Source organism: Culicoides brevitarsis, chromosome 1 (assembly GCF_036172545.1).
Source record: "Culicoides brevitarsis isolate CSIRO-B50_1 chromosome 1, AGI_CSIRO_Cbre_v1, whole genome shotgun sequence".
NCBI lineage: Eukaryota > Metazoa > Arthropoda > Insecta > Diptera > Ceratopogonidae > Culicoides > Culicoides brevitarsis.
The window spans coordinates 32,007,587-32,031,971 of record NC_087085.1 but is presented as its reverse complement, the minus strand read 5'-3'; the positions used below and the strand labels follow the sequence as shown (position 1 = coordinate 32,031,971).

Below are 24,385 nucleotides of genomic sequence, written 5' to 3'. Positions count from 1 at the left end.
AAAACCATTAAAATTGTGTAATTTTCGTAAAAAGCGAGCGATTTTACGCCAAAAAATCGAGTTTTGCATTTTTCAGCAGAGCATGGCAACAGCAAAGTGCATTTTCTCAAAAAGTTTTTGCGCTAAAATTAAAACTCGCACACATGTGCTGCGATATTTATGCCCAAAACATTAAACTAGGACACGTTGAATTTAATTAAAAATATCATTTCAATCATAATTAAATTAAATTTTCTAAATTTATAGATTGTTTTGTGTTTGTTGACCTCAATTTTTGTCTGGCTAGCATTTTTTTTGGTCATCATATTTTTTTTTTGTTAAACAAACAAAAATATTTTTGTTATCTCTCAATTTAAGTGGCGATAAAAAATTTTTCAATTCTTATCTTTGACTTGTTATTCTAACAATTAAGACAAATTTATTAATGGATAGTACAATGACCGTCGTCAAAACAAAACAATAAATGGACAATTTTAAAATAAATCACGAAAAACGAAAGTAACCGCATTGTAGGTTGTTCCGTTGTTGTCATTTTCGCGCAAAACACGAAAATGTACGAATTTTGCAGTAAATAATTCGTACAAAAAGTTGGAAACTAGTTAAGTTCATTGCACTTTTGGCAGAAATATTTAATTTTTTTTTATTAAAAATTATATATTTTTTTAAATAAACGTGACGAATAATGAGTCAAGTATTAACTGACAAACTTTGAATGTTTGATTGACTTGCTAATAATTTATTCAATATTTATTATTGATTTGCTCACATTTTTTATGCAAATGTGAGAAAAAATAGAAAATATTTTCTATTTATTGGCTCTTGTTTTGTTTTGCTTGTCTCGCAAAATCCATCGCATAGATAAATGGAGATAGGAAGAAAAATAACTCCCATGATATTTTTGTTTATTAAAATTATTATTGTTGTTAGACTTCCATTTTTTGTCGTTCAATGCACAACAAGGAGAGATCTCTCAGCGCGTCTCAAATATGGGCATAAGACATTTAATGACATTATTAATATTATTTTTATTAAAAGTAACGAGAAATGTCATCTCCTCGGCAAAAATCTAGAGCATTCGGTAGACTGAGCAAATAAGGCAAAAGAAGGAGAAAAGTTATGAATTTGCTCGAAATTATTGAATTTTATTACAAGTTAGAGAATGTCACAATATAATCACGGTTGTTGCTGATATTAGATATGCGTGTATTCAATCAAGCAGCAGTAATAATGTCAATAATTTAGTTTCATATGAATTTATATTATGATGAGAAAAATAAAGACGGGGAAATATTGAAAGAAAAGAGGCTTTGAATGACATGGCGCGTGTTTACTATTTTCTTCGTCGAAGTAATAAAAAATATTTTTTTATGATAAAATTGAAAATTTTTAATAAATTTTTTTAAAGGCAAGAATTTTATTATTAAAAAAAATTAAGTTTTTAATAAATTATGAAATTCAAGAATTAAAAAAAAATATTTGAACATTTTGAATTTATTTTTTTTTATAAATTTAAGAGAAAATATAATTCTTAGTGAATTCATAATTTAAATTAAATTAATTTAAAACGTCTAATTTTTTTTAAAATTTATTTCCAGCAAATTTATTTATTTTCTAAGAAAAAAAATATTTTTTTGTATAATATTATAATATTATATAATATTACTTTATTTAATATTTTTATAAAACTTATATATATATTTAGGTAATAATTTAATTAATTTCAATTAATAATTCATTTTATTGACTAAATTTTAATTTCTTCAAATAAAATGAATTTTTAATGTTAATTAAATATTTAAAAATTTTAATAAAAATATTAAATATATCATTTTTATAAAAATTATATTTTTTCTGATATTACTTTTTTCATCAAAAATATTTTAAAATTTTTAAATTTTATAAATTTTTATTAAATATTTAATAATTATTTTTGATATTAAAATAATAAATATAAATAAAAATTTAATATTAAATTTTAAAAAAAAAAATTAAGAAAATTTTGTAAACTGAAATTTTATATTTTTAAATAAAAAAAAAAATATTTAAAAAAAATTTTTAAAAATTTATCATTTTTAAACTAATTATTTTTTCTAAATTAAATTTTCATATTTTTATTTTCAAAATTATTCTAAAATTTTACCTTTTTTTCGTTTTCTTCAAACCGATCAATCGTCACGTGACTTGATATCTCATTTATAAACAAATAACTTTGTACGAATTTATGGGTCACAGATGCTACAGGAATAATCATTTCGTTCATTTTCGATCCAAAATGTGCTACAATAAATATTCAACCACTTCACAAAAAAGAGACAAACTTACATCTTCAAGGTAGAAGGATCGTAAGTTATTTTCGTGCACATCGAGTCACATACAGGAATAAGAATTTGATATCGGTGCATATCGTTTACCATAATCCTCACCCGTTTTTCCGTTCTTCTCAAATAAATATATGATTTGAGTTCTTGACTGGTTGTTGCACAATGCGATGTTGGAATGTTACATAACATTCAGCGATAAAATTTGAGAAAAAAAAATTTTTATAGTCTTTGTATAAAAAAAAAATCTTATATTTATAGAACAGTTTGTGTTTCATGCAAAGTTAAAGATGCATTGAGGGCATTTCGTTTCACATTTCACACACAAAGAAAGTAGTTTGCATCGCAAGTCAAGTCAAGACGCCACAGATGCGACAGAGTCTCGTGAGAAATGAAAAAACTTTTCATCTCGGTGAAAAATGATAAAATTCTATCGAGATTGAACATTTGTTTATCATAATTTTACCATATTTTTCTTTACAACATCATTTACATAAAATATGCACCAATCACGAACAGCAGTTTTATTGAGAAATTTTCCAGAAAAAAAATTTTCGAGCGCGCTTCGTCATTTATATCAAATTCAGGTCATTTCGTCGTGTTATTTTTTTTTTTTTTTTTGAGAAAGATATTTTGAAAAACAACGAAAGGCGTAGCGTTGTTGATCTCATAAAATTAACATTCAACTATCATCATCATCTTCACGTTTTACGTTCTTGCATTTGCAATTTTTTTTTGTTTGCGCCAATATCCTTGAAAGCATGAGTAGATAAAGAAGAAAAATTGTGCAAAAATAAGGCGCATTACCGACCACAACAGAGTAAATGTTAGTTTTTCGCATGCTGTGTAATTTTTTTCGAAACACTAATGAACGTACGTTATCATTATTGTTGTATGTGTTTGTCGCAAATTACTTTGAAGGCAAGTTCAAGTGCATTATTTTACCGTTGAAGGAAAAATTGTTGGGGAATTCATTGGATTATTTGGAAAAAAAATTTAGAAAATTTATATTTTTTTTAAAATTAGTGATAATTAAATTAATAAAATAAAAATAAAAAAAAATAACAAAAATCTTTAAATATAAATTTTTTTTTTTGATTTCTAAAAAATAAAATAAATTAATTAAAGTTAAAAAGAAATAGTATTTAATTAATTATATATTTAAAAATACAATTTATTTAATTAAATTAATTTAATTAATTTTTTTAGAAATCAAACTAAATTTTTATGTTAAAAAATAAATTAATTTAAAGAAAATTATTTCATTTTTATTTTTCATTTTTTTTAAATTAAATAAATTATTATAATTAATTTAAAAAAATCATTAATTCATTAAAATTTTTTTTAAATTAATTAAATTAATTTAATTTTAATTTAATATTTATTAAAATTTTTTTTTTAAATTTAATTTAATTTATTAAAAAAAATAAAAAAAAAAATTATATTAATTAAATACTTTAATTTTACGATTAAATTAAATTTAAATAATTTTTTATTTTTTTTATTTCATATTTAATTTAATTAATTTTTTAATAATAAATTTGAATTTATTTTTCAATCACCTTAAATATGAGACAATTTTCTCCTTATCGTAAATAAAAAAATAATTCAAACGAGTTATAAAAATGCGACAATTTTAATAACATTTCATCATATCATCATTTTCTCCATTTATCTACATCATCTCAAGGCAACCTTTTCCCGGAATGGACCGATCCTCCATCATCCGAAGGTCATTTGTCCTGCGGCGCAAAACGAAGAGAAATGTTTGCACACAATTTAATGCACATTTTCATTTTTTATGCATGAAATCGCTTACACAGTCAGTATGTCAATTGGCATAAATTTATAATAATAAAAAAAATCAATATCTATCTTTTGTCAAGCGGCGTGCAAATAAATAAATTTTTGCCTTATCTATTTTTCAAAACGTGCAAACATGCCAACAAAAGAAAAATTCTGGGCGGGGGTTAAAAGTGCATCCTAAAATGACCCGATGCAGGGTTAATAAAATCAATGTCACAAAAGTTTTAAAAATAATCGCATTGTCAATGGCAATCCGTGTCATTAACAGACACAAGCATGCAAGTCTCTTAATCGGTGCTGTGTGACTTTGTTTATTATTGGATTTATATAATAAATTCCGAATAAAATAAATTGTTTGTGGATGGTAAATAAATATGATTCAATCTCATTTGAAGTGCATCTGAATGCGAAAATTTTTAATTTAAATTTTTTTATCTGGATCAATGATAAATAATAAATTGATATATTTATTTTTAATAAATTTACGACCGATTTCCGCCAAAAAAATTAAATAAATGATCAAGAAGTAAAATTTTTATAGATAACGTAATTTTTCTCATTAATCAAATTAATGTCGAAGAACCCTTTTGGCGGACATTTTTACGACTTAGCAACATCGCCTCAGTGCGAAATTTGTTACAATTGTGTTATTTCATTTATTTAATTTGATTATGTGACTTTTAGCAGAGAACGTAAAACAGCGCGGTGTGTCTTTTTTAAAGCAAACATCACCTGTTCTGATATTGATTTTCCCCCCATTGTTTCGGTTTTTATTGTTGTCGCTCGTTGTCGACGCGAATTGTTATTGCTTTTATTGGAGGACGTCAGCAATTATTGAACTCGAAGAGGAGAGGAGTAATTAGCTCGGTAAACATTGACATTGGCTGTGCCGCCGCCTGATTTAAATGCGTTTGACGAAACAAAAGAAATGAAAAGTGAGCACGAAACAAACGATGGAAATTGGATCACGCTAAATTTTTTTTTCGTGTGAAGTGAAAAAAAAAATAGAAATGGAAAGTTTTTCGTCGCAAGTTGCGAATCAGCAGTTTAGTCAATTAATCTTTTTCTGCGGTAGATTTGAGGTCAAGGTTTGCATCTGATTTCGATGTACTTGACGGTGTTGCATTTTTTTAACAGTTGAGGGGATTCATGCCTGCTTTTTTTATTTGTAACGAATACGTGCAATTGCCTTATCAAAATAAATGTTTTAACACGCTATTTTGCCGTTTAAGTCGTCATTTGGATTTATTATTTAATGTTCTCTCGTGTTGAAAAAATTACTGTGGAAAATTTGTGTTTCGTAATTTTTACTTTATTTATTGTAAAAAAAAAATTTTTTTAAATCATCTTGAAAAATTTTTCAATTAAATTTTTTTTTAATTTAATTAATGTAAAATAGGTATATTTTTTTTTTTAAATATTTTTAATAATTTAAATAAAAAAAAATAAAATAATAAATTCATTAAATAAATCCTAAAATATTCAAATAAAAATTTAAAATAATTTAAAAATTTTTTAGAATAATTAATTTCAATTATTTTAATCATTAATAATTTAATTAAATTATTAAATTATTTTTAATTAAATTATTTAATTAAATTATTTTTTCAACATTAATTTGAAAATTAAAAAAAAAATAATAAATTTTTAAAATATATTTTTTTTAAATAAATTTTATAAAATATATGTACCTGTAAAAATTTTGAAAAATATAATAAAATGTTTTTAATTTTTGTACTTCAAAAATTTTTTAAATTTTTTGATAAATTTTTAAATTCTTAAAATTAATTTTTATTTTTTTTTCTTATGTTTTGTATAAAAAAAATTAATTAAAAAGAATAAATTTATTATTAAAATTTAAGTTATAAAAAAATATGATTTATAATTTATTTTCAATTTTTTTAATATTTTGCATATGATTTCCATTTTTTTTTATTTTCGAAATTTAATTTTTTACAAAAAATATATTTTTTTAAAAAAATTCTTTGGAATGTGTAATAAATATCTAGAATCTTGACAAATTTCGTTAACAAAGTAAGTTCTCAATTAAACGGTCACATACATGATCTATAATTATAATTCATCAAGTTTGCCTTCAATTAATTTATACAAAGACTTTGTTGCTTCTTCTGTCTCTCTCTCTATTGGCACAATGCCCTGCTAATTAAATGTAAGTCTTTGTCAAGGAATATTTTTAAACTTTTTCAGGGATACTGATCGTTAATCACAGAAAAGAAAAAAAAAATAAAATGACTCCTTTCAAAAAAAAAACTTTTTTTTTCAATCAATTGTGTTAACCTTTCGGTATAAATATTTAACAAACACACAAAAAAAAATGGTTAAGCAATCTATTTTTTATAGCACTTTTTTGTGTGTGTCAGCATCCCCTCACGCTTTGTGTAACGAAGAATAAACGAGATGAGCTGATAAAATTTTTCATTATCCTCTCTCGTCATCATCATCAGCAGCAACAACAACAACAACGACACAAAAAAAAAGTTGCAGAATCACACCAATTATTATATAAAATCGATTGTCGTCATTTTAATTTACAGCACAGAAGCGATTCTGGATAATGTTGGGCATTATTGTGTGGCGAACGAGCGTGCAACGTGCATTATTTCATTTAGATAACGTAATTAAACGCGTCAGGTTAGTAGTCGGCAGGTAATTTTGAAAATTAAAGTCTGCCGGTGACATTGAAAGTAATTAAAGTTGGCCAAAAAATTAGAGGCACCTGCCGCCTCCATTGAGTAAAATGCATGAATAATTGATTTTATTGGCGAGTCTTGCGTGAAAATGTGTGCAAAACAAAAAAAGAAAGAAGTGAAGGAACGCTTTAATAGTTTTCTCGATGGCAATAAAAATTTCCATTGTCATGCTTTTGTGGAGCTCGAGCCGTAGTTCTTTGCCTAACGGAGTCACCGTTCTGTAAATATTCATGCAAATGCCATTAAAACGAATACGTGCTTCTAATTTTTCTCGTTTCTCTTCGCATTTGTTCTCTTTTTTTTATATTTTTCCACTAACAACAATTTTTTCACGATGACAACTTTTTTTCATTATATATTCTAAGAACTAAGTAGGTTAATTTAAACTAGGTATTTATTTATATGACGAAGAAACAAACGACTTAATTTACGTTCATTGTTTTTTTTTCTTTATTTACTTTGTTAACAACAAAGGTCTAAAGTTGATTCGCCGTGTAAAAAAAAATAGCGACTGAACACACATGATGACGACTGAGAACGAGTTGAGAAGTTAAAAGAAGAGTAAATTGTGTCAAAAATAGCGCAAAAATGTGAGTACGGAAGAAAACTCGCATCGTACCTCATAAATAGTTGTGCTTACTTGAAAAGGGGCAGTAACCTTTCTCTGTATGAGATGCGTACGAAAATGCTCTAGATATTTGCAGTAGAAAATTTTCATTTTTTTTTGTCTTACTTTCAGGGACAGCATGACGACGCTCCTAAGTGAATAATAATTAAATGACATTTTTATGTGCATAAATAATAAATTTTATCGAGTTTCCTTGGTTATTTTACTGCATTTTTATCAAAAGAAAAAATTTGCATTTTCCTAAAATTTTGTAGTCTGTGCTTTCTTAATTTGTTTTTTTTTTTGAAAATTATTTATAAAATAAAATTAATTTTTGAATAATTAAATTTTTTATTAAATTTATTATTTTTATTTTTTTTTTTAAATATTTATTATTAAAAAAAATATCAGAATTTGATTTTTTTTTTTTTTTATTAAAAATAAAATAAATCATTTTATTTTAATTTAATTTTTTATTATTTATTTTAATTTTTTCATAATAAAAAATATTTATTAAATTAAGAAGTTTTTCATTTTTTAAAAAATATTTATTTTAATTATTTTTAAAATATTTTTTTTAATTTAATTATATATTGAAATAAAAAAAAAAATTTAATTAAAATATTAAAAAAAAATAATTAATAAAATAAAAATTAATTTAAAAAATTAAATTAATAATATTTATTTATAAATTAATAATTAATTACAATTTATAAAAAAAAATCTGATATTTTTTTTCTATAAAAATTTAATTAACTAAAAATACGCTCAAGTAAATAATATTCTACACCGAGTATTTTATTTGTCATCTTGTTCTATTATATTTATTTAAATGAACAAATAAATGAAATTTGCATTATTTTTTCCACTCAAATGGTCCAAATCGATATTTAAAATTTATTTATCGTCACAATTGTAAATATGAATAAATAATGAATTTCCTTTTAATTGATGATAACAATATAATTTCCACTTATTTTATTTTTTTTTTCATTATTATATTTACATTTACTTATTAAACTTGTTGTCATCGAGTCTTGAATCTGTTTAGGAATTAAAATGACTCATCATCATAACATTTACTGCAATAATAATAAACTTCTATGAGAACCTTGCATGTGTTTTTATGATTTTATTAATGGAATCATCCGCGCGATGTGCAAGTATGCAATTAACAACATTTTATTTCTTCCAATTAATTAATTGAAATTAGTAAAATTAAAAAAGAAGAAAAAAATTAAAGCGCAATTTGTTTTGTAACGATAAGATCGCAATCAATCTCCTTATCGGCCGAGTACTCGCACCCACCTTCAATTTCCCATTTGTGCAGACAAGTTGTTGCATCAAAAGTCTATTTCTATACATCGCTTGCAATAAATAATAAAATACACAAATACACACGAAAACCGTTTATCTTGATCATCATCGCACATTTTATGCTAATTGAATGCAAAATAGATTGAAGGAACAAATTTTTATGTGTGTGTTGTTGTTGTTGTTTTCGCGTCACTGTGTAATGTGATGTCGTTGCGTCCCCTATTTAATTGATTAAAATATAGTTCAAGGTCATCGAACAGTACGAAATTGTACGAATTTTCTCTAAATTTAAAATTTAATTTCATCGCACGTTCGCGTCTCTCACAGCAATGTTTGTGCGCGCAAAAATATGTTCTTGAGATTTTTCACGCATAAAAACACGTTAAAAGTTGTTAATTAATTTTTTTTATAACATAATAATTGTTCGCTTCTGTTTGAAAATTTTACGCACACGTGATGATTAGTCTGCTTTGATCGTTGTTTGAGCAGAAAAATAAATTTTGTGAGGATTTTATGCTTCGCAATTAATTGAAGTTCTGAGAAAAAATATTTTTTTCAATAAATATCAAATAAATTAAATTTTTAGATTGAAATAAGTTTATTATTAATTATTTTTATTTTCAAATAAATTTTAAAATTTTAATTAATTAAATTAAAAAATTAATTTTTATTAAATTTTAATGATTTTTTTAAAATTAAATTTTTTTTCAAAGTTTTTAAATTTATTTTAATTAAATTAAATTATTAAATTAAATATTAAATTTATTAAAAAATAAATTAAATAGTTTATTAAATTATTTTTTTATTAATAAATTTTTATTAAATATGTAAAATGTTTTAAGATTGAAAAAAATTTTAATTTAATTTTTAAGCTTTAAAAAAATAAAAAAAAAGTATTTAAAAAATTAAATTAATGAAAAATGAGTCAAATTTTAGTAAAATATTTTTTTAAAATAAATAATTTTTTTGATTATTATTTTTTTAATAAAAATTGAAATTTAATGAATCTAAGATAGAATTTTTTCATTGAAACTCTCAAATTTAATAAAAATCTTCAAATTTCGCTCGAAAAAAATTATTGCGAATCATAATTTCTTCACAATTTACAATTGTAACGCTATTCGCATTAGGATTCCTCCGTCACTGACACAGAAATTCATGTTCAACGACGCACGTACAGTAAACAAGTAACTTTAATGCTAGATTTTTTTGTGTTGTTTATTGTAAATATAAACTTGATTGATCAAACATATTGATACAGTTGATGAGTATCTATAGGAACCGCGAACATGTGTTATGCACCCACTTACAGCAACAGCAACGACGACGACATCGAAATAGTTACATGGCATTGTCGAGGTGAATGAAATGTCAGTTAAAAAAATGAAATTTCGCTCAGTTTTCCTTCCCTCTTGCATGAGGAGCTTGCATAACAAAAAAAAAATGACGCGAGGATATTATTGGATTAGGTCATCATCTCAACCCCATCCGTCATTATCGGAATGCAATCATTTTCAAGTCAAATGTCACGGCACACATGGCACGGACTCATTTTCTCGCGGCGGCGGGCGGGAATCGAGTTTAAGGTTAATATTTGTCAAAAATTTCTAAAGCAGTGCGAAAATGTAGCAGATGATGTCTGATGATGATGACAACCATCAACTAGTGTGAATTAAAATTTTTTTGAATTTTTTTTTGTACGCTAAAGTATAGAATAGTGCTTGTTATGCTATTAATAATAATTGGGAGCATTGAAAAATTCTTCGACTGTAGCTATTTATACGCGAAGACGACGATGACGGGCGAAATGCTTGTAGGTGACCATGTGACTCATAAACAAAATTAAAAGTAAAAAATTGTTTAAGAGTACAGTGGGACAACCAGATGCCGTGATTTTCGGTGACATGACGCGATTATTGGATTTTTTTTTTGTTATCTGTTGATGATAATATTTTTTTTTTAATAAAAATGATAGAAAAAAATTAAATTTAAAAAATTAATTTAAATTTAAATAAACTTAATTTAATTAAAAATTAAAAAAAAAATATTCAAATTTAAATAAATTTTATTTAATTAAAAATTAATTTATATTTTAGAAATTTAAAAAAAAATAATTTAAATTTAAGTAAGTTTATTTTTTTTTAATTTAATTTAATTAAAAATTTAAAAAAAAATTATTCAAATTTAAATAAATTTTATTTAATTAAAAATTAATTTATATTTTAAAAATTTAAAAAAAAATAATTTAAATTTAAGTAAATTTATTTTTTTTAAATTTAATTTAATAAAAAATTAAAAAAAAATAAACAAAATTTTTTAAAATTAATTAAATTAAAAATTTAAAAAAAAATATTGAAAATTAAAAAAAAAATAAGACGTAGAAAAAAAATATGTAAACAATGTTGCGCATTGAAGGATTCGTACAAAAAATTTTGCTGTTATCTATGCATGAGATTTCACAGGAAGATATTTTTTTTTAATAGTTTTGATGAATATGAAAATAAATACAAACAAACACGCATCACAAAATCTTAATGACTTTGAAACACACATATATGAAATTATTTTATGCCTCCGCTGAACATTTATTAAAATATTAACGCACACACAAAAAAAAAAACAAATAGAAAAAAAAAAATAATAATAAAAAAATAATTTTTTTCCAACTTTATTTTTGTGGAGAAAAGAAACATTTTGTCGTTCCATTGATTGAATATATATAGAAAATATACGTAAAACACGTAGAAGGTACACAAGAAATTTTGTCGATGTATTGCGATGTGGGTACTGCCACCTCAGCGAACAAACGAACAACATACAGAGATTTCTTCTTTGAATGTATTGTTTTTTTTTCTGAATTGACTTTCATTTGTGTGACGACGAAATTAAAGCAAGTCTAATCACGGAAAATGAATGAATGAAAAATTTTCCAGTACGCGGAAGAAAAATAAGGAAGTGTCAAAAAAAAATTTATTTGGAACTGAAAATGGCTGCCCAATTAATTTTTTTTAAAGGATTTTTAAAACTTTTTTTTTGTGCGGGAATTCGAGTGTATTATTAAGTTTTTTTTTGGTTTGAAAGAAAATGAAACTTACTGCTTATTTTCATGCCTCCCATGACGGGATTCGGTTGTGTTTTTCCCTCGGCGAAGGAGGTTGTTCTGGGGCGGCCACTCATCTTTGTTGTTGTTGTCTACTGTGATTATATAAATTTATATTGTGATTTATTTTTCTTCCTTTTATTTTTGAGTTTTGGTAATTTCTCTATGAAATTTTTTTTTTTTATGGTTTTTTGTGATTTTTTTCTTTTTTAGCACATTTACGAATTATTTTTTATTTTATCATATATTTTTTGGTTGCACATTTAAAAAACACAAAAAAATCTTGTAATTTTTTGGAAATTTCTTTAGCACTGCTCTTTCGTAAAAAATTTTGTTCACACGCAAAAAATGTTTTTTTTTTCGGGAACGGAGCTCAAAGTAACTTTTTTCTGTGATTCTGTGTCGCTTTCACGGTGCACAATTATTTTATTAATTTAATAATAAAGAACTTCTCCGGTTGTTTGGTACATTCATTTATGAAAATGAAAAAAATTCATACGCCATGCATTAGAAACACATTTATATATATCATATATTTCGTATTAGAAAAAAGAGACGATTTCTTGAATCCGAAAGAAAGGCAAAAGGAAAAAAAGTAAAATAATATTTTTGTTTGACGGGTTAAAAAAAGTGTTTCGTCTGTCTCGGTAGGACTTTAAAAAGTTCACAAGTATATCACGGATGTTTCCTTCCTGGCTTTTTTCTGCTTAAATATTATTATTATGACGGCAATAATAATATGCAATTAAAAAGAAGTCTTTCAGCACTTTTTTTCCAGCTACGTTACACACACCCCAACCAAGTTGATGGTTTCATTTGCGTTTTAGTCGTTTCCACTTGCTTTATCCGCGTAATTTCATTAGAACGCGTTGCACTCGTCTTACTAGCACTAATTGATCGCAAATATAATCAATTACAAGTTCATTTTGGTCACAAAAATCTTTCACTTTTTTATCCGAACGGGATCAATAGTAATATGGCGATGAAAAATTCATTTTCATTCGTCTCGGAGGCAGGCGAAGAGGCGTACGGCGATGCGAAAGAAATTATGAGGCATACGAAAATGTATTGAAATTAAAGTCACGATCCTCTTTTACGTTTTTTTGTACGACTCTTGTTTTGTTTCACAATTTTCATGAAAAAAATCAATATAAAATTAATAAAAATAACTTAAAATTTGAAGAAATTAATTTAAAATTAAGTTTTTATCAATATTTCTTAATGTTATTGTAATTTTATTTAATTTTAATTAAATTTTTATACATTTCGATCAATTTCAGTTCAATTTACGATTTGTTACTCCTCATTCGGAATGAAATTTAGTCACGAGCCTCATCAATGACGGTTAAATTTTTCATTTTCATTCGTCTCACTGCCGTTTTCGCGTAGAGCTTAATACCGAATCAGAGTTTGTTGTTCATTGGATTACAGCAGTACCGATTTTATTAGATGGAAGCGACTGGTTATTAATTTAAAAATAATAATTTTATTAATTTTTAATATTTTTAGTGATAAAATACTCAGAAAATTAAAATTTTTAATTTAAACTTCAAATTTTAATTTTTAAATCATGATCTTTTACAAACCTTTTTTGGCGCCATTTTTTTCTATTAAAAAAAACAAAATTTTTGGTTTTTGATAATATGTTTGTATACTTGTTTTTCTTTTTATTTGTTTTTATGATTACTACATTACAATATTTACATCATTTGTTGTTGTTTTTTTTTAAACATACGAAAATTATTAAATGTCCTTCTCTACATGTTTTGTAAATTGTTTGATTCATTTCCTGATCCTGATTTCTAACAGCTTTAAATAGTATTTGTTTTTGTTTTCATGTACTTAATAATTTATATAATAATAATTACAATTATAGTTTGATAATAATTATAATGATGAATAATGAAATTGAATCCATTAATGTTACATATTATTATGTTTTTTTTCTATTCTAACAAAATTACACATCAGCATTATACATCATATAGATAATATAATATAATTATACAATTATAATTAATAATATATATTAATTAATCAACTAATAGAATTTTTTTCTTTTTTCTGTACAACATTTAATCTAAAAGCATTTTATTTCATCATTAATGGAACATTAATGCATAAGATACTTTTGTCACAAAAATAATAATATGTATTGGAAAAATAATACTAATCAAAAAATGGGAAGAAAGTACGTTTTATTATTTGGAGAAAATAAAAATTTACAAGGCACTACAAGAGTATTATTATTTTGGCTTTGCTATTTTTCAGGCTTAAAATAAAACAATAATAATAAATAGGATACTAAATAATGAATAATTTAAAAATTAAAAAGTTGTCATAATCATTAACGCGGATAAATTTTTTTTGTTGTATCTTTGTTAAATAACACACTTTATATAAATATTTCATAATAAATAATTTTTTTGTATTTTTTTATTATTTTATGTTATTATCATCTCACTGAATCAGATTTTATTTATGAATTTAATATTAATATATAATAATAATAATATTCAAGGAAGGTCAGTAAATTATATTTTTTATATATATTATTAAATATATATGTTATGTAGGTAGAGATTAAAAAGTAATAATTTGCATCTACTACGTGGAAGCATTTATACAAACACCGCAGCTTGTCTATGTATCTCTCTAATGAAACATATATAAACTTTATTTTTTTGATTATTAAACTTGATGTTTGAACAAATAATAACTTTTTTTAATGATGAAACACATTTATGGAGTTAAATTTTGGTCTTCTTAGTTAAAAATTAGTATTTAGTATCGTAAGTTGTCTAAATTCACCATTTATGATTTCCCTAAATTCATTTAGATATATGTATAGTATGTCATAGAATGTTCAGTTTTTATAATAGTAAATTCATTAAAATGTTCCCATGTTGTTGTCAGTTTAAGTTTTCAAAAAAATAAATAAAATAAAATTATTTTGAAATACTTTGTGTGTGTTTCAGGACATTTCTAATCTAAATCATACAGTTTTTTTTGTAGTTTTCATCATATATATATGGAAACACATAATATATAATGTAAGAATAATGCCCATGATTTTATTAGCATTTAAGCATTTTTCATTATTTTTAACATTTATGTTTATTTGCTTTATAACTAACATTAATATATATGTTTGTTGTTTCTATTCTACAAGTTCTTACAATTTTAATCATATTTAGTTATTATTTTTAAGTCTAAACTTATACAGATTATTTTTTTTCTGTATGTTTTCATATTTTTTGAAGACCAAATGCTATTTTTATGTTATTCTATGTATCAAAAGTTTATTTTTTTATGGTAATTTATTGTTGTGATTTTGTGTATTTTATTGTTTTTTATTTTTTGTATGGAATGTTCAAACATTAGAATTTGTAGAATTTTGTAAAATAATAAATAATTGTTATAAATTAGTATAAGGAATACTTTCTTTGGGAGAATAGAAAAAATATTAAATTATAAGCTTAAATTTTAAATTTAGAATAATTTTTAGTACGTTTGTAGAACAAGGGTTTGTTGTTTTAAATTAAAAATCAACATATATTAATATTTTTATAAATTAAAGTTATTATAAATTAATAATTAATTATAAAAATGAAAATTGAAAAAAAATAGAAAAAAATTCCTTTGTGACAATGTCTTCTTTAGGATTTCAGACTAGATACTGTGTTGTATATGTTTTGTGTTAATCATTAATTTCTGATGTTTTTACTTGTTTTTTTTAGATGCAGTACGAAATATGTTCTAATCTTCCCTGTGATTGATTTTTTTTTATATATATTAATAGAACTATATGTGAAATATGACAGGATATGTCGAAAAGTTTTTTATGCAATTTGGTCAAATTTTAATTAGGTTGCTTCAGTAGACGTTTCAGTCGGAATTCATAAACGCGTCGACAGAACATCACTAAGTCTGGTAATGTGGCGGGCGGGGGTGATCGTGGATTCTCACGATTCAGTTTTGGAACAATAGAAACGGTTTCTGTGACGCCATCTTCAATAGCGCGTAATTGACGTCGGTATCTGAAAAATTAATTAAGAATATTGATTTTTTATGATAATACTTTCGAAAAGGGAAATTATTTACCGGCAATATTCATTAAATGTTAGTACATAACATTTGTCTTCGATACACGCGACACTGTTGTGATCCTTGTGTCGTGATGCAAAAACTTCCTCAGCACTGTCCATTGGTTGACGACCCTGTTCTGTGTGCTCGGGGCGATAATACCAAAGTAATGACGTCATCATTTCACCTAAAATGTAATTTTTATTTTAATATTTTATAAAATTTCATTTAAAAGTAACTTACCATCTTCAGGATTTTCCCACAGATAGGCGATTTTAGCAACGTACGGTAATTCAGTGCGTTTATTGCCAGCACGGAGTAAGACACAATCTTTAGGCCGTATAATGTCTCCTGTTTGATGCACCATCGCAGGGTAACATGTTCGTAAAACAGGCGGATCATCGCTCTAAAATTTTAAAATTATTACAAAAAATTCAAATTTAACAAAAAAATTAATTACATTCAAGAAAACTTTTGCTTGGAATGGCTTTCCATGCCATGACCATCCATTGCACCATCTCGGCTTCGAGTTAACTGAACGTGGTATCAGCACTTCTTCAATTTCCTTACTTGCGTGATTCGTGCGATGGCGTTTCTTGTTGCCAAACTTGATTCTGTGCTTGCCACGTTTCTGCGCTGGCTTGTGCACCTTGAAATTGCAATCGTTGTTGTACAAGATCAGCTTGTTGTTATTAACTGTGTCTGTTTCCACGAGATTATTTGAGTCGTGAAGCGCTTCGGGTGCGGCGATGAGGTCATCTTTGGCATTAGAGGCATCAGTGTTTGTGAGAGGCGTCGTTACAGGTACAATCGTTTCAGTTGCGGGAATTTGCTTGGGAGGCTTTTTCTTTGCTTGTTTTGGCTTACGTGTCACTTCAATGATCGGAGGCTTTGTCGCCTTGCGTTTCTTGATTTTGACAAGTTCCTCTAATGGAAGCTCATCGTCAATTATCGGAGGAATGATGATGTTGTTGTTGATTGTGACAGAAGTTTTTGTTTCATTTTCGTCGATTGGTTTTTCGTTTTCCACGTCTTTGTCAAGGATTTTCTTTTGTTTCTTCGTTCGTTTGACTTTCTTTTCTTCTTTCGCATTTGCATTCTTTGGTTTTCTTCCTTTCTTTACTTTCGGTTTTTCTGCTGCAACTTCTTTTGTTTCTTCAGAAATTTCTTTTTCATCCTTTTCTTCGACAACTTCTTCCGTCACAGGAGGTAATTTTTCCCTTTCTTCAACAACAGATGCTTGTTTGCCATTCTTTTTCATCGCCTTCTTCATCTCTTTTTCCGCCTTTTTCGCTTCACGCTTCTTTGCCTTCAACTCCTTCGCTTTTGCCTTCAGAATTTGATTCAGTTTGTCTTGCTTTTCACGACTCGTTTCTGATTTTGAGCGTCCTTCTTGCTGTTTCAACTTCTTCAATCGATTTTTCGCGAATGAATTTAGTATTTCTGGCTCCGAGAAATATCCGCGTGCTACCATGTCAATAGTGAGATCAATATTTGTCATTTGTGATGTTGGCGTAGATGTTCCTGTTTCAGCAAGAACTGTTGAACATGTCTCGTTGTCGTGTTCAAAGACACGCGTTTCTTCTGTCTTGATATCTTCCGTTGGAGCTGATTGTTGTTCACAAAGTTCTTCTTTGATCATGGAATCAGCTTTTTCAGACATTGTTGAACTAATTTCTGTAATGTCTTGATCTTCGTCGTGCACTTCTTCGACACTTGGGGATGAAACGTTGATGGGGAGTTCTTCTTTGACTTTTTGTTCGTGATCGTCTTCGGTGGTCATGTCGACAAAATCAACGCATTCCTCTTTCGGGGTAACTTGTTTCAATTTTTTCATCCTTAACTTTCGTTTTCTTCTGAGATTCTTCGGGATTGCGATCATGCGTTGTTTAATCTTTAATACGACTTTCTTCGTTTTCATGCCCTTTCTTCGTCGACTGCGTTTGATCAAAGATTTCTTCTTTTGGGCTTTTTCGACGACAACGGGATCATCATTTGACGAGGTAGTCGATTTATTTGTACTGTTACTGTGAGTTGTTGGTGCCTTTGTGTCTTCATTCGTCGCTGGTAGTTCATCTTCAGGTTTCGTCTCGGGCAAGTAATTCTTGAATGTTGCTTGTTTGATGAGACATTTGTAACTGTTTGGCGGGGATTTTTTCGGTGCAAGAGGATTTGTGTCGCTGAGAAGCTTTCGTCGCTTAACCGGTATGTCGGGCGAACTGTTGTCCTCGATGCGTATCACACTGTTATCACTATCCTCATCGTGCTGAAGATCTTTTCGCTTACTGATATTTGTACTGGCGTTGCTGCAAACGCTGCTGGCTTTTGTCCCGTGATTACTGTCGCTACTCACAAGCGCCTCAATGGTAAACGGTGTCAATTTTCTCGGTGTACTTGTGTTTCGACAAACGGTATTTGGTTGCGGAATTGTCATTGTACTGCTCACAGACTCAATTTCCATCTTTTCCTCTTCCGAACTCAAAATCTCTTCGATTTCCTCCTGTTTTACCTTCACCGCAGACGATTCTTGCTTAATTTCTGTCTTTATCGCAGACATTATCTCGCTACTTTTGTCGACGAGTTGCGTCATCGTTGTTGTCCCCCCCGCATCGGTTAGGGGACAGCCATTTGGAAAATTTAGCCTCTCACGTTCCATGGATTTGCCAATGCGAGGTCGTCGCTGAATCGGAGCTGTTGCGTCACTTTGTGCGATTTCAGCACGTGTCAGAGGCACAGCTTGAGGCAATCCAATGGAGCCTCGTGCTGGACTAACAGAATTTTCGGGACATCCTAATTCGGGATGCACGACGTAATTTGGGTTGATTGGTAACGGAGCATGCACAATTTGCTCGGGATAGTCGACGTTATCGGTATTTGCACTGGAATTGTTGCCTTGTTCGGGCTTGATGATGATGTGCTTCGGTAACGGCGATAATTCTTCGGTTTTGCACGTTATTATGGGCGCTGCAGTATTTTGCGTTGAAGCAATATTTGGCGCCGTAGATGACGACGTACTGCAACTGCTGCCGTTGTTTGTGTTTGCAATTAAGGGTTCCGTTTTAACTGGGCCTTTACTGGCTTTGCTACCAATAAGAGGCCCAGTAAGGACGTTTTTTGGACACGATTGCATCGGACATGGGCATGTGTTTTGGTAATGTGAGGGATCTGTGAACAAAAAAAATTTTTTAATCAAAAATTTAAAATTTTCATATTTTTTTATGAAGACGAAAATATAAAAAAAATAAATTTTGAATTTAGTAAAATTGAACAAAAAAATTTGGTAAAAATTAAAAAAAAAATTTAAAAAATTTTATAAATTTAAAAATTATTTTTTTTAAAAATTAAATTTAAAAAAAATTTTTTTAACGTTTTAATTTTCTTTTTATTTTTGATTAATTTAAAATAAAAATTAATAAACTTTTTAAAATTGTTGAAATTTTGTAAAAATCATTTATTTTTTTAAAAATCTCATAAAAATATGTTAAGAAGTTCATGAAATTTTAATTTCTTTAAAAATAATTATTTTTTAATTTTTTCGTCTCTTTTTAATTTTTTTTCAGTTAACTTACCCATATACGGTGGTTGAATGCCTCTCGAATAACATTGACTTCCCGGAGGATTGTAATTCGGATAATACGGTTGCGGGCCTGGATAATGTTCCATGTGTTGCGGAACGCTTGGGCCTGCAGCAACTATCGGTCCTGCTGATGGCGGAGCATTTTGCGGAGGAGGTCTGTCATACATTTCGCTTGGGCCTGGCGGAGGAGGTCCGTACGAATAAGCGTATCTGCCGGGAAATGGCGATGGAGGATAAGGTTTTGGCGGGTAATAGGGACCCTGATAGGGATAGCACATCTCTTGCGGATGCTGCGGATACGGCGAATAGTAGTTTGGCGCGTATGTTGGGCAATGCATTTGATGTACGGGTCTTGCGTAAAGTCCTTGCGGGCCTTGGGGACCATATCTGTATGGTTGGGGAGGACGATCAGCTCCTAAAATGGAAAGATATGGAAGGAAATCTTTAAAAAGGTAAAATTTTCATAAGTTTATGTTCGACCATTTTTATTTTTTTTTCATATTTTAAGTTGAAAATTCTTATTTTTTTTCAAGATTCGTTACAAATAAATTTTAAATTCGAAAATTTTGCAAAAAATGGTAAATATATGAGGATTTTTTTATATTTTAGAAACTCACCTGTGATCAAAACATCCGAATCAGCATCTCCCGCAGCTGCTGGCGGCTGCGATCGCGCATCTGAATCTATCGTCGAAGTCTTCGGAGGTTGCGTTTGTGGTTGTAACAAGTGTGACGAGATCAACGGACCAGCCGGTTGATAATATCCTGCAAAGACAAAACCAAAAAGAGACAAAAGTTAATTATTTGGTTGCAAAAATCAATAAGCTTGACCCATAATAATCGTGCCATTACTCTGTTATTATCATCTTCGTTTCATGGCTAAAGCATCGTACCGCACCAGAAACATTTTAATAATTCATTTGCCTTTATTTGCTTTGCAATCCACATTCACGCCACTTTTCCACGTGCTGAAGCTTACACATCGAACGAACGAATAATAATTACCACGTTACTGTATTTAATATTTATTTACTATGCAATTTCATCGTTTTTTCCCATTGTTATACGTTTGTTCGGTCGATGCGATGCCAACAACTATGCGAAGAAATATTTTTTGTGTACACACCGGGTTTGGGTGTGAAATAAATATATCGCTGGATGTCTGATTATAAACGGTTATTAGTTAAGTTAAAATACGCAGAGAGAGCGAGTATTTAGAAGCAGCGAGTGGTAATAAATGTGCGGCGCGCAAACAATAAACAATTGACACTCAACGTTCGAGCGTTGTCAGGCAAAAATCAATTTAATTAATGTTTTTAGCCAATATTTGTGTTGTGGCTTTGACGTTACTGCGGCATCGTTTTTGGTATTTGGAGACATGACATAATGTGACGAACAAACGGGGTTTTTGAAAAACCAATAAATTTGTGTAAACAAGTGATAATTTAGCGGATTATATAATAGTTTATATAACATTATCGACTGCTTTTTATTTAGCATGTGGGTGTCTTAATAATAATAAATTTTGCCAAAAAGTACTAATTATTTATCAGGAAGATATTTTTTAAAAATTTATTTATCATAAAAAATTCTGAAATAAATTTATTATGATGTATATTTCTTAAAAAATCTATCATTTTTTTAAAATATCCAAAAATTCATTTTAATTTAATATTTGTTTAAAAATAATTTTTAATATATGTTTGATACATTTTTTAAAATTAAATAATTAATTAATTTAATTTTATTTAATTCATTTAATTAAAATTATGAAAATATCAAAATGTAATAAAATTTATTATTTTTCATATAATATTTTTTTTATAAAAATTTTCAAAATTAATAATAATTTTTTAAAAATAAATTTTATTTTTAATATTAATAATTTATTCAAAAAAAATATTTTTAAAGTTTTATTTGATTTTCAATAATTTTATTTTAAATACTTAAAAAAAACAATTTTAAAATTTTTAATAATAAAAAAATTATTTATTATTTTTAAAAAGATTTTTTTAATTTTAATATAAATATTTGCAAAAATGTTTTTAAAAAAAATTATAAAGCCGCTCCAAATGAAATTCAATAGTTTTGTCCGATGCCCCATTTTAAATCCGAAAATCCAATGGGGCAAAATAAAAAAAAAGTTAAAAATTTCATCAAAAAATTTTTGGTGTATTTTTATAATTTTTCAAGAAATTTTCATGAAAATTTTTCAATTTTTAGAAGTTTTTGTATTCAAAATCATATTTCGACATAAAATTTTCCTTAAAAAATAATTTTCATGAAAATTATTGATTTTTTTTTTCAAAAAAATGACAGTTAAAATTTTTATGATAAATTTTTAAAAATTTTAATTAAAATTTTTTAGATCAAAATAACAAAATCAATGTAAAAAACTCAAAATTATTAATTTATATATAATTTTTTAAAAAATTTGAATTTTTTAATTTAAAATTTTTTTATTTTTTTGCAAAAATATTTTTAAAAAATTTTTTAAATTAATTTATTTAATTTTAGCTCAACAAACCACACATTTTCTCAACAATCCATCACAAAATACCAAACTCAAATGATATGTAGGTTACCAGGATGATAAAAATAATGATGATGGGCGATAAACTTGTTGCATGACTTTTTTTGTATCCTTTGACTTGCTGAAACAAAGGCATTCGTCAAACATGCGTACTACATCCATCCACATAATAGTTATTATTATTGTTATTAAGATATATCATTATCATCCTTTTTTTCCGTTATGTTGCTAAGAAGGCATGTGTTCGCATGATTTGTTTATATTATAACAAATTATGGTTTATCATGTATGACATATGCTTTATCAGATACTAAATTATATTGTTTATGTCAGTTTCGTGTCAACTTTTGCTTGATGTGTGCCTGTCATGTATTTTTATTGCATCTATCGGTTCATTATCTCATTTTTATGTTTCTTTAAAGCAAAAGAAAAATATGACAGCATGTAACATTTGCAAATTTATTTTTTAAAAGAACGAACAATAAAATTGTGCGACAGATAAACCACACAAAATAACAATCAACAGGCCCATTTTAACTCTTTATTTCCTTTTCTTCATAACAACTTGTAACAATCCCTCTTCTTTTAAATGTAAATTCTATTTATACATTTATTTTTATATATATGAAAGGGAAATGAAATGTTACAAAGCTTTGAAGAAAAAAAAGAATCACTTTAAATCCATATCATAATATATAACATAACATAAAAATATATTATTATCGTTTCATTAAGCATAAAATATCCATAAATTTATTCATCTGTTTTTTTTTTGTATTTGATAAACTTTCCACAAATATTCTTCTACTACTTATGAATATAAAAAAAGGCTTGAATTTCAAGAGATTTCTGTCAAATGCGCGTTTCTGGTAATGAAATGATAGACAAGTCAACTCGATTGAGCATAAAATAAAAATAAAAACACATGTTGAACATGAATTCGTATCGTATTACGCGATTTATTATTATTTTTTTTTTCATTTTTTTTTATTCCGCGGCTTTCACGATGGATGAATGAATGAAATTAACACCTGGCTGTTAAGCATTACTTGAGCATTACCAATCAAAAAGTCTATATGGAACGGATGTTTAAAACAAAGGTTATTATTTTATGAGTAAATAATTATAAATAATATGTCTAAATATTAGTTTTGTGTTTTTGATGATGATGATGATTTTTTATTAAAAAAAAATAATTTTCGAAGGAAATGTTTAATGTTTATATTTTTTTATCAATTAAATATTATTATTTTTTAATTTATTTCTCACACAAACATTTATTTTTATTTATTTCAATTATATATAAAAACTTTCTTTATTATATTTATTTTTTCACGAATAATGATCATGTTTCTAGCTCCCACAAACGATATTTTTAATATTTTAAATTCACATTAAATGTCGACAACGCGACTTATACAAACATAAGGAATTAAATTACAGGAAAATTATATACTTGTAAACATTTACCAGTTTAATAGCAAAAAAAAAACAACTACATGTTTATTTATCTGTTTAATACTTTCAGGTATATTGTTTTTTTTTTACAATATTTTCACATTTCGAGTGGTTTTTCAGACATCGAACTAGCCATCGACGTAACATTTCACATCATATCATATAATGCAACGTTATTACGTAATTACAAAAAAATAAATAAATGTTCACTCTGAGGACTGCTTTCATGACAAGAAATAACCACATTGGCTGTTGTAATGTTTAAACAATTTTTTATAGATTTTTCGTGTAATAAAGTGACGCGGAATGTATTAAATAAACGTAAGTTTTTAATTAAACGAACAAATATATATAATATTTTATTATTATTATTATAAATGCATGATATTACTATTAATACGTTACATGAGCATGAAAGTAAAATATTATTAATTTTAAAATATATAAAATAATATTTTAGAATGAAAGAAGTGAACATGTTTGCACTTCGTGTGTAATTAGCGGCGATTATTCAATTATGTACATTATACATTTTATCTCTAACAAATCGAATTAAACGAATTTTGCTGCGAGTGTGGGCCATAATTTTTAAACAAAATACATGAAAGTAACTTTAAACGACAAAATGAGTAATAATGACTTGTTATACATAAAAAAAGACCCAGGTTAATGGTCAAAATAATATATTTAATGTAACATGTTTTACCACATTTTAAACATTATATGATAAATTTTTATAACCTTCGAGCAAAAAAATTATCTTAAAGTACATTCACACTAATTTTTTGGATTATTACCTGACAATCGTTACGAGTCAATTTTTTTTCGTTACTTTGTAATAAAATACATTTTTTTTTTGCAATTAACTACGCG

At 26.5% G+C, this 24,385-nt stretch overlaps 2 protein-coding genes across 3 annotated transcripts in view; both read right to left on the bottom strand.

Moving 5' to 3' along the window:
• Positions 1-12,830, bottom strand: part of LOC134828104 (glycogen synthase kinase-3 beta-like) — a 44,026-nt gene extending 31,196 nt beyond the window's left edge. For both annotated transcript variants that reach the window (XM_063841070.1, XM_063841071.1), the window contains exon 1: positions 11,855-12,830. In XM_063841070.1, the coding sequence (XP_063697140.1) occupies positions 11,855-11,936 (82 nt within the window). In that variant the 5' untranslated portion in view covers positions 11,937-12,830. The remainder of the gene's footprint in view (positions 1-11,854) is intronic.
• Positions 12,831-15,386: 2,556 nt separating this feature from the next.
• The window catches only part of LOC134837647 (uncharacterized), a 117,112-nt gene continuing 108,113 nt past the window's right edge, over positions 15,387-24,385 (bottom strand). The window contains exons 6-11 of the mRNA XM_063853028.1: positions 20,140-20,286; positions 19,515-19,937; positions 16,406-19,110; positions 16,189-16,351; positions 15,964-16,132; positions 15,387-15,899 (exon numbers count right to left, since the gene is read on the bottom strand). Of these exons, the coding sequence (XP_063709098.1) occupies positions 15,722-15,899; positions 15,964-16,132; positions 16,189-16,351; positions 16,406-19,110; positions 19,515-19,937; positions 20,140-20,286 (3,785 nt within the window). The 3' untranslated portion in view covers positions 15,387-15,721. The remainder of the gene's footprint in view (positions 15,900-15,963; positions 16,133-16,188; positions 16,352-16,405; positions 19,111-19,514; positions 19,938-20,139; positions 20,287-24,385) is intronic.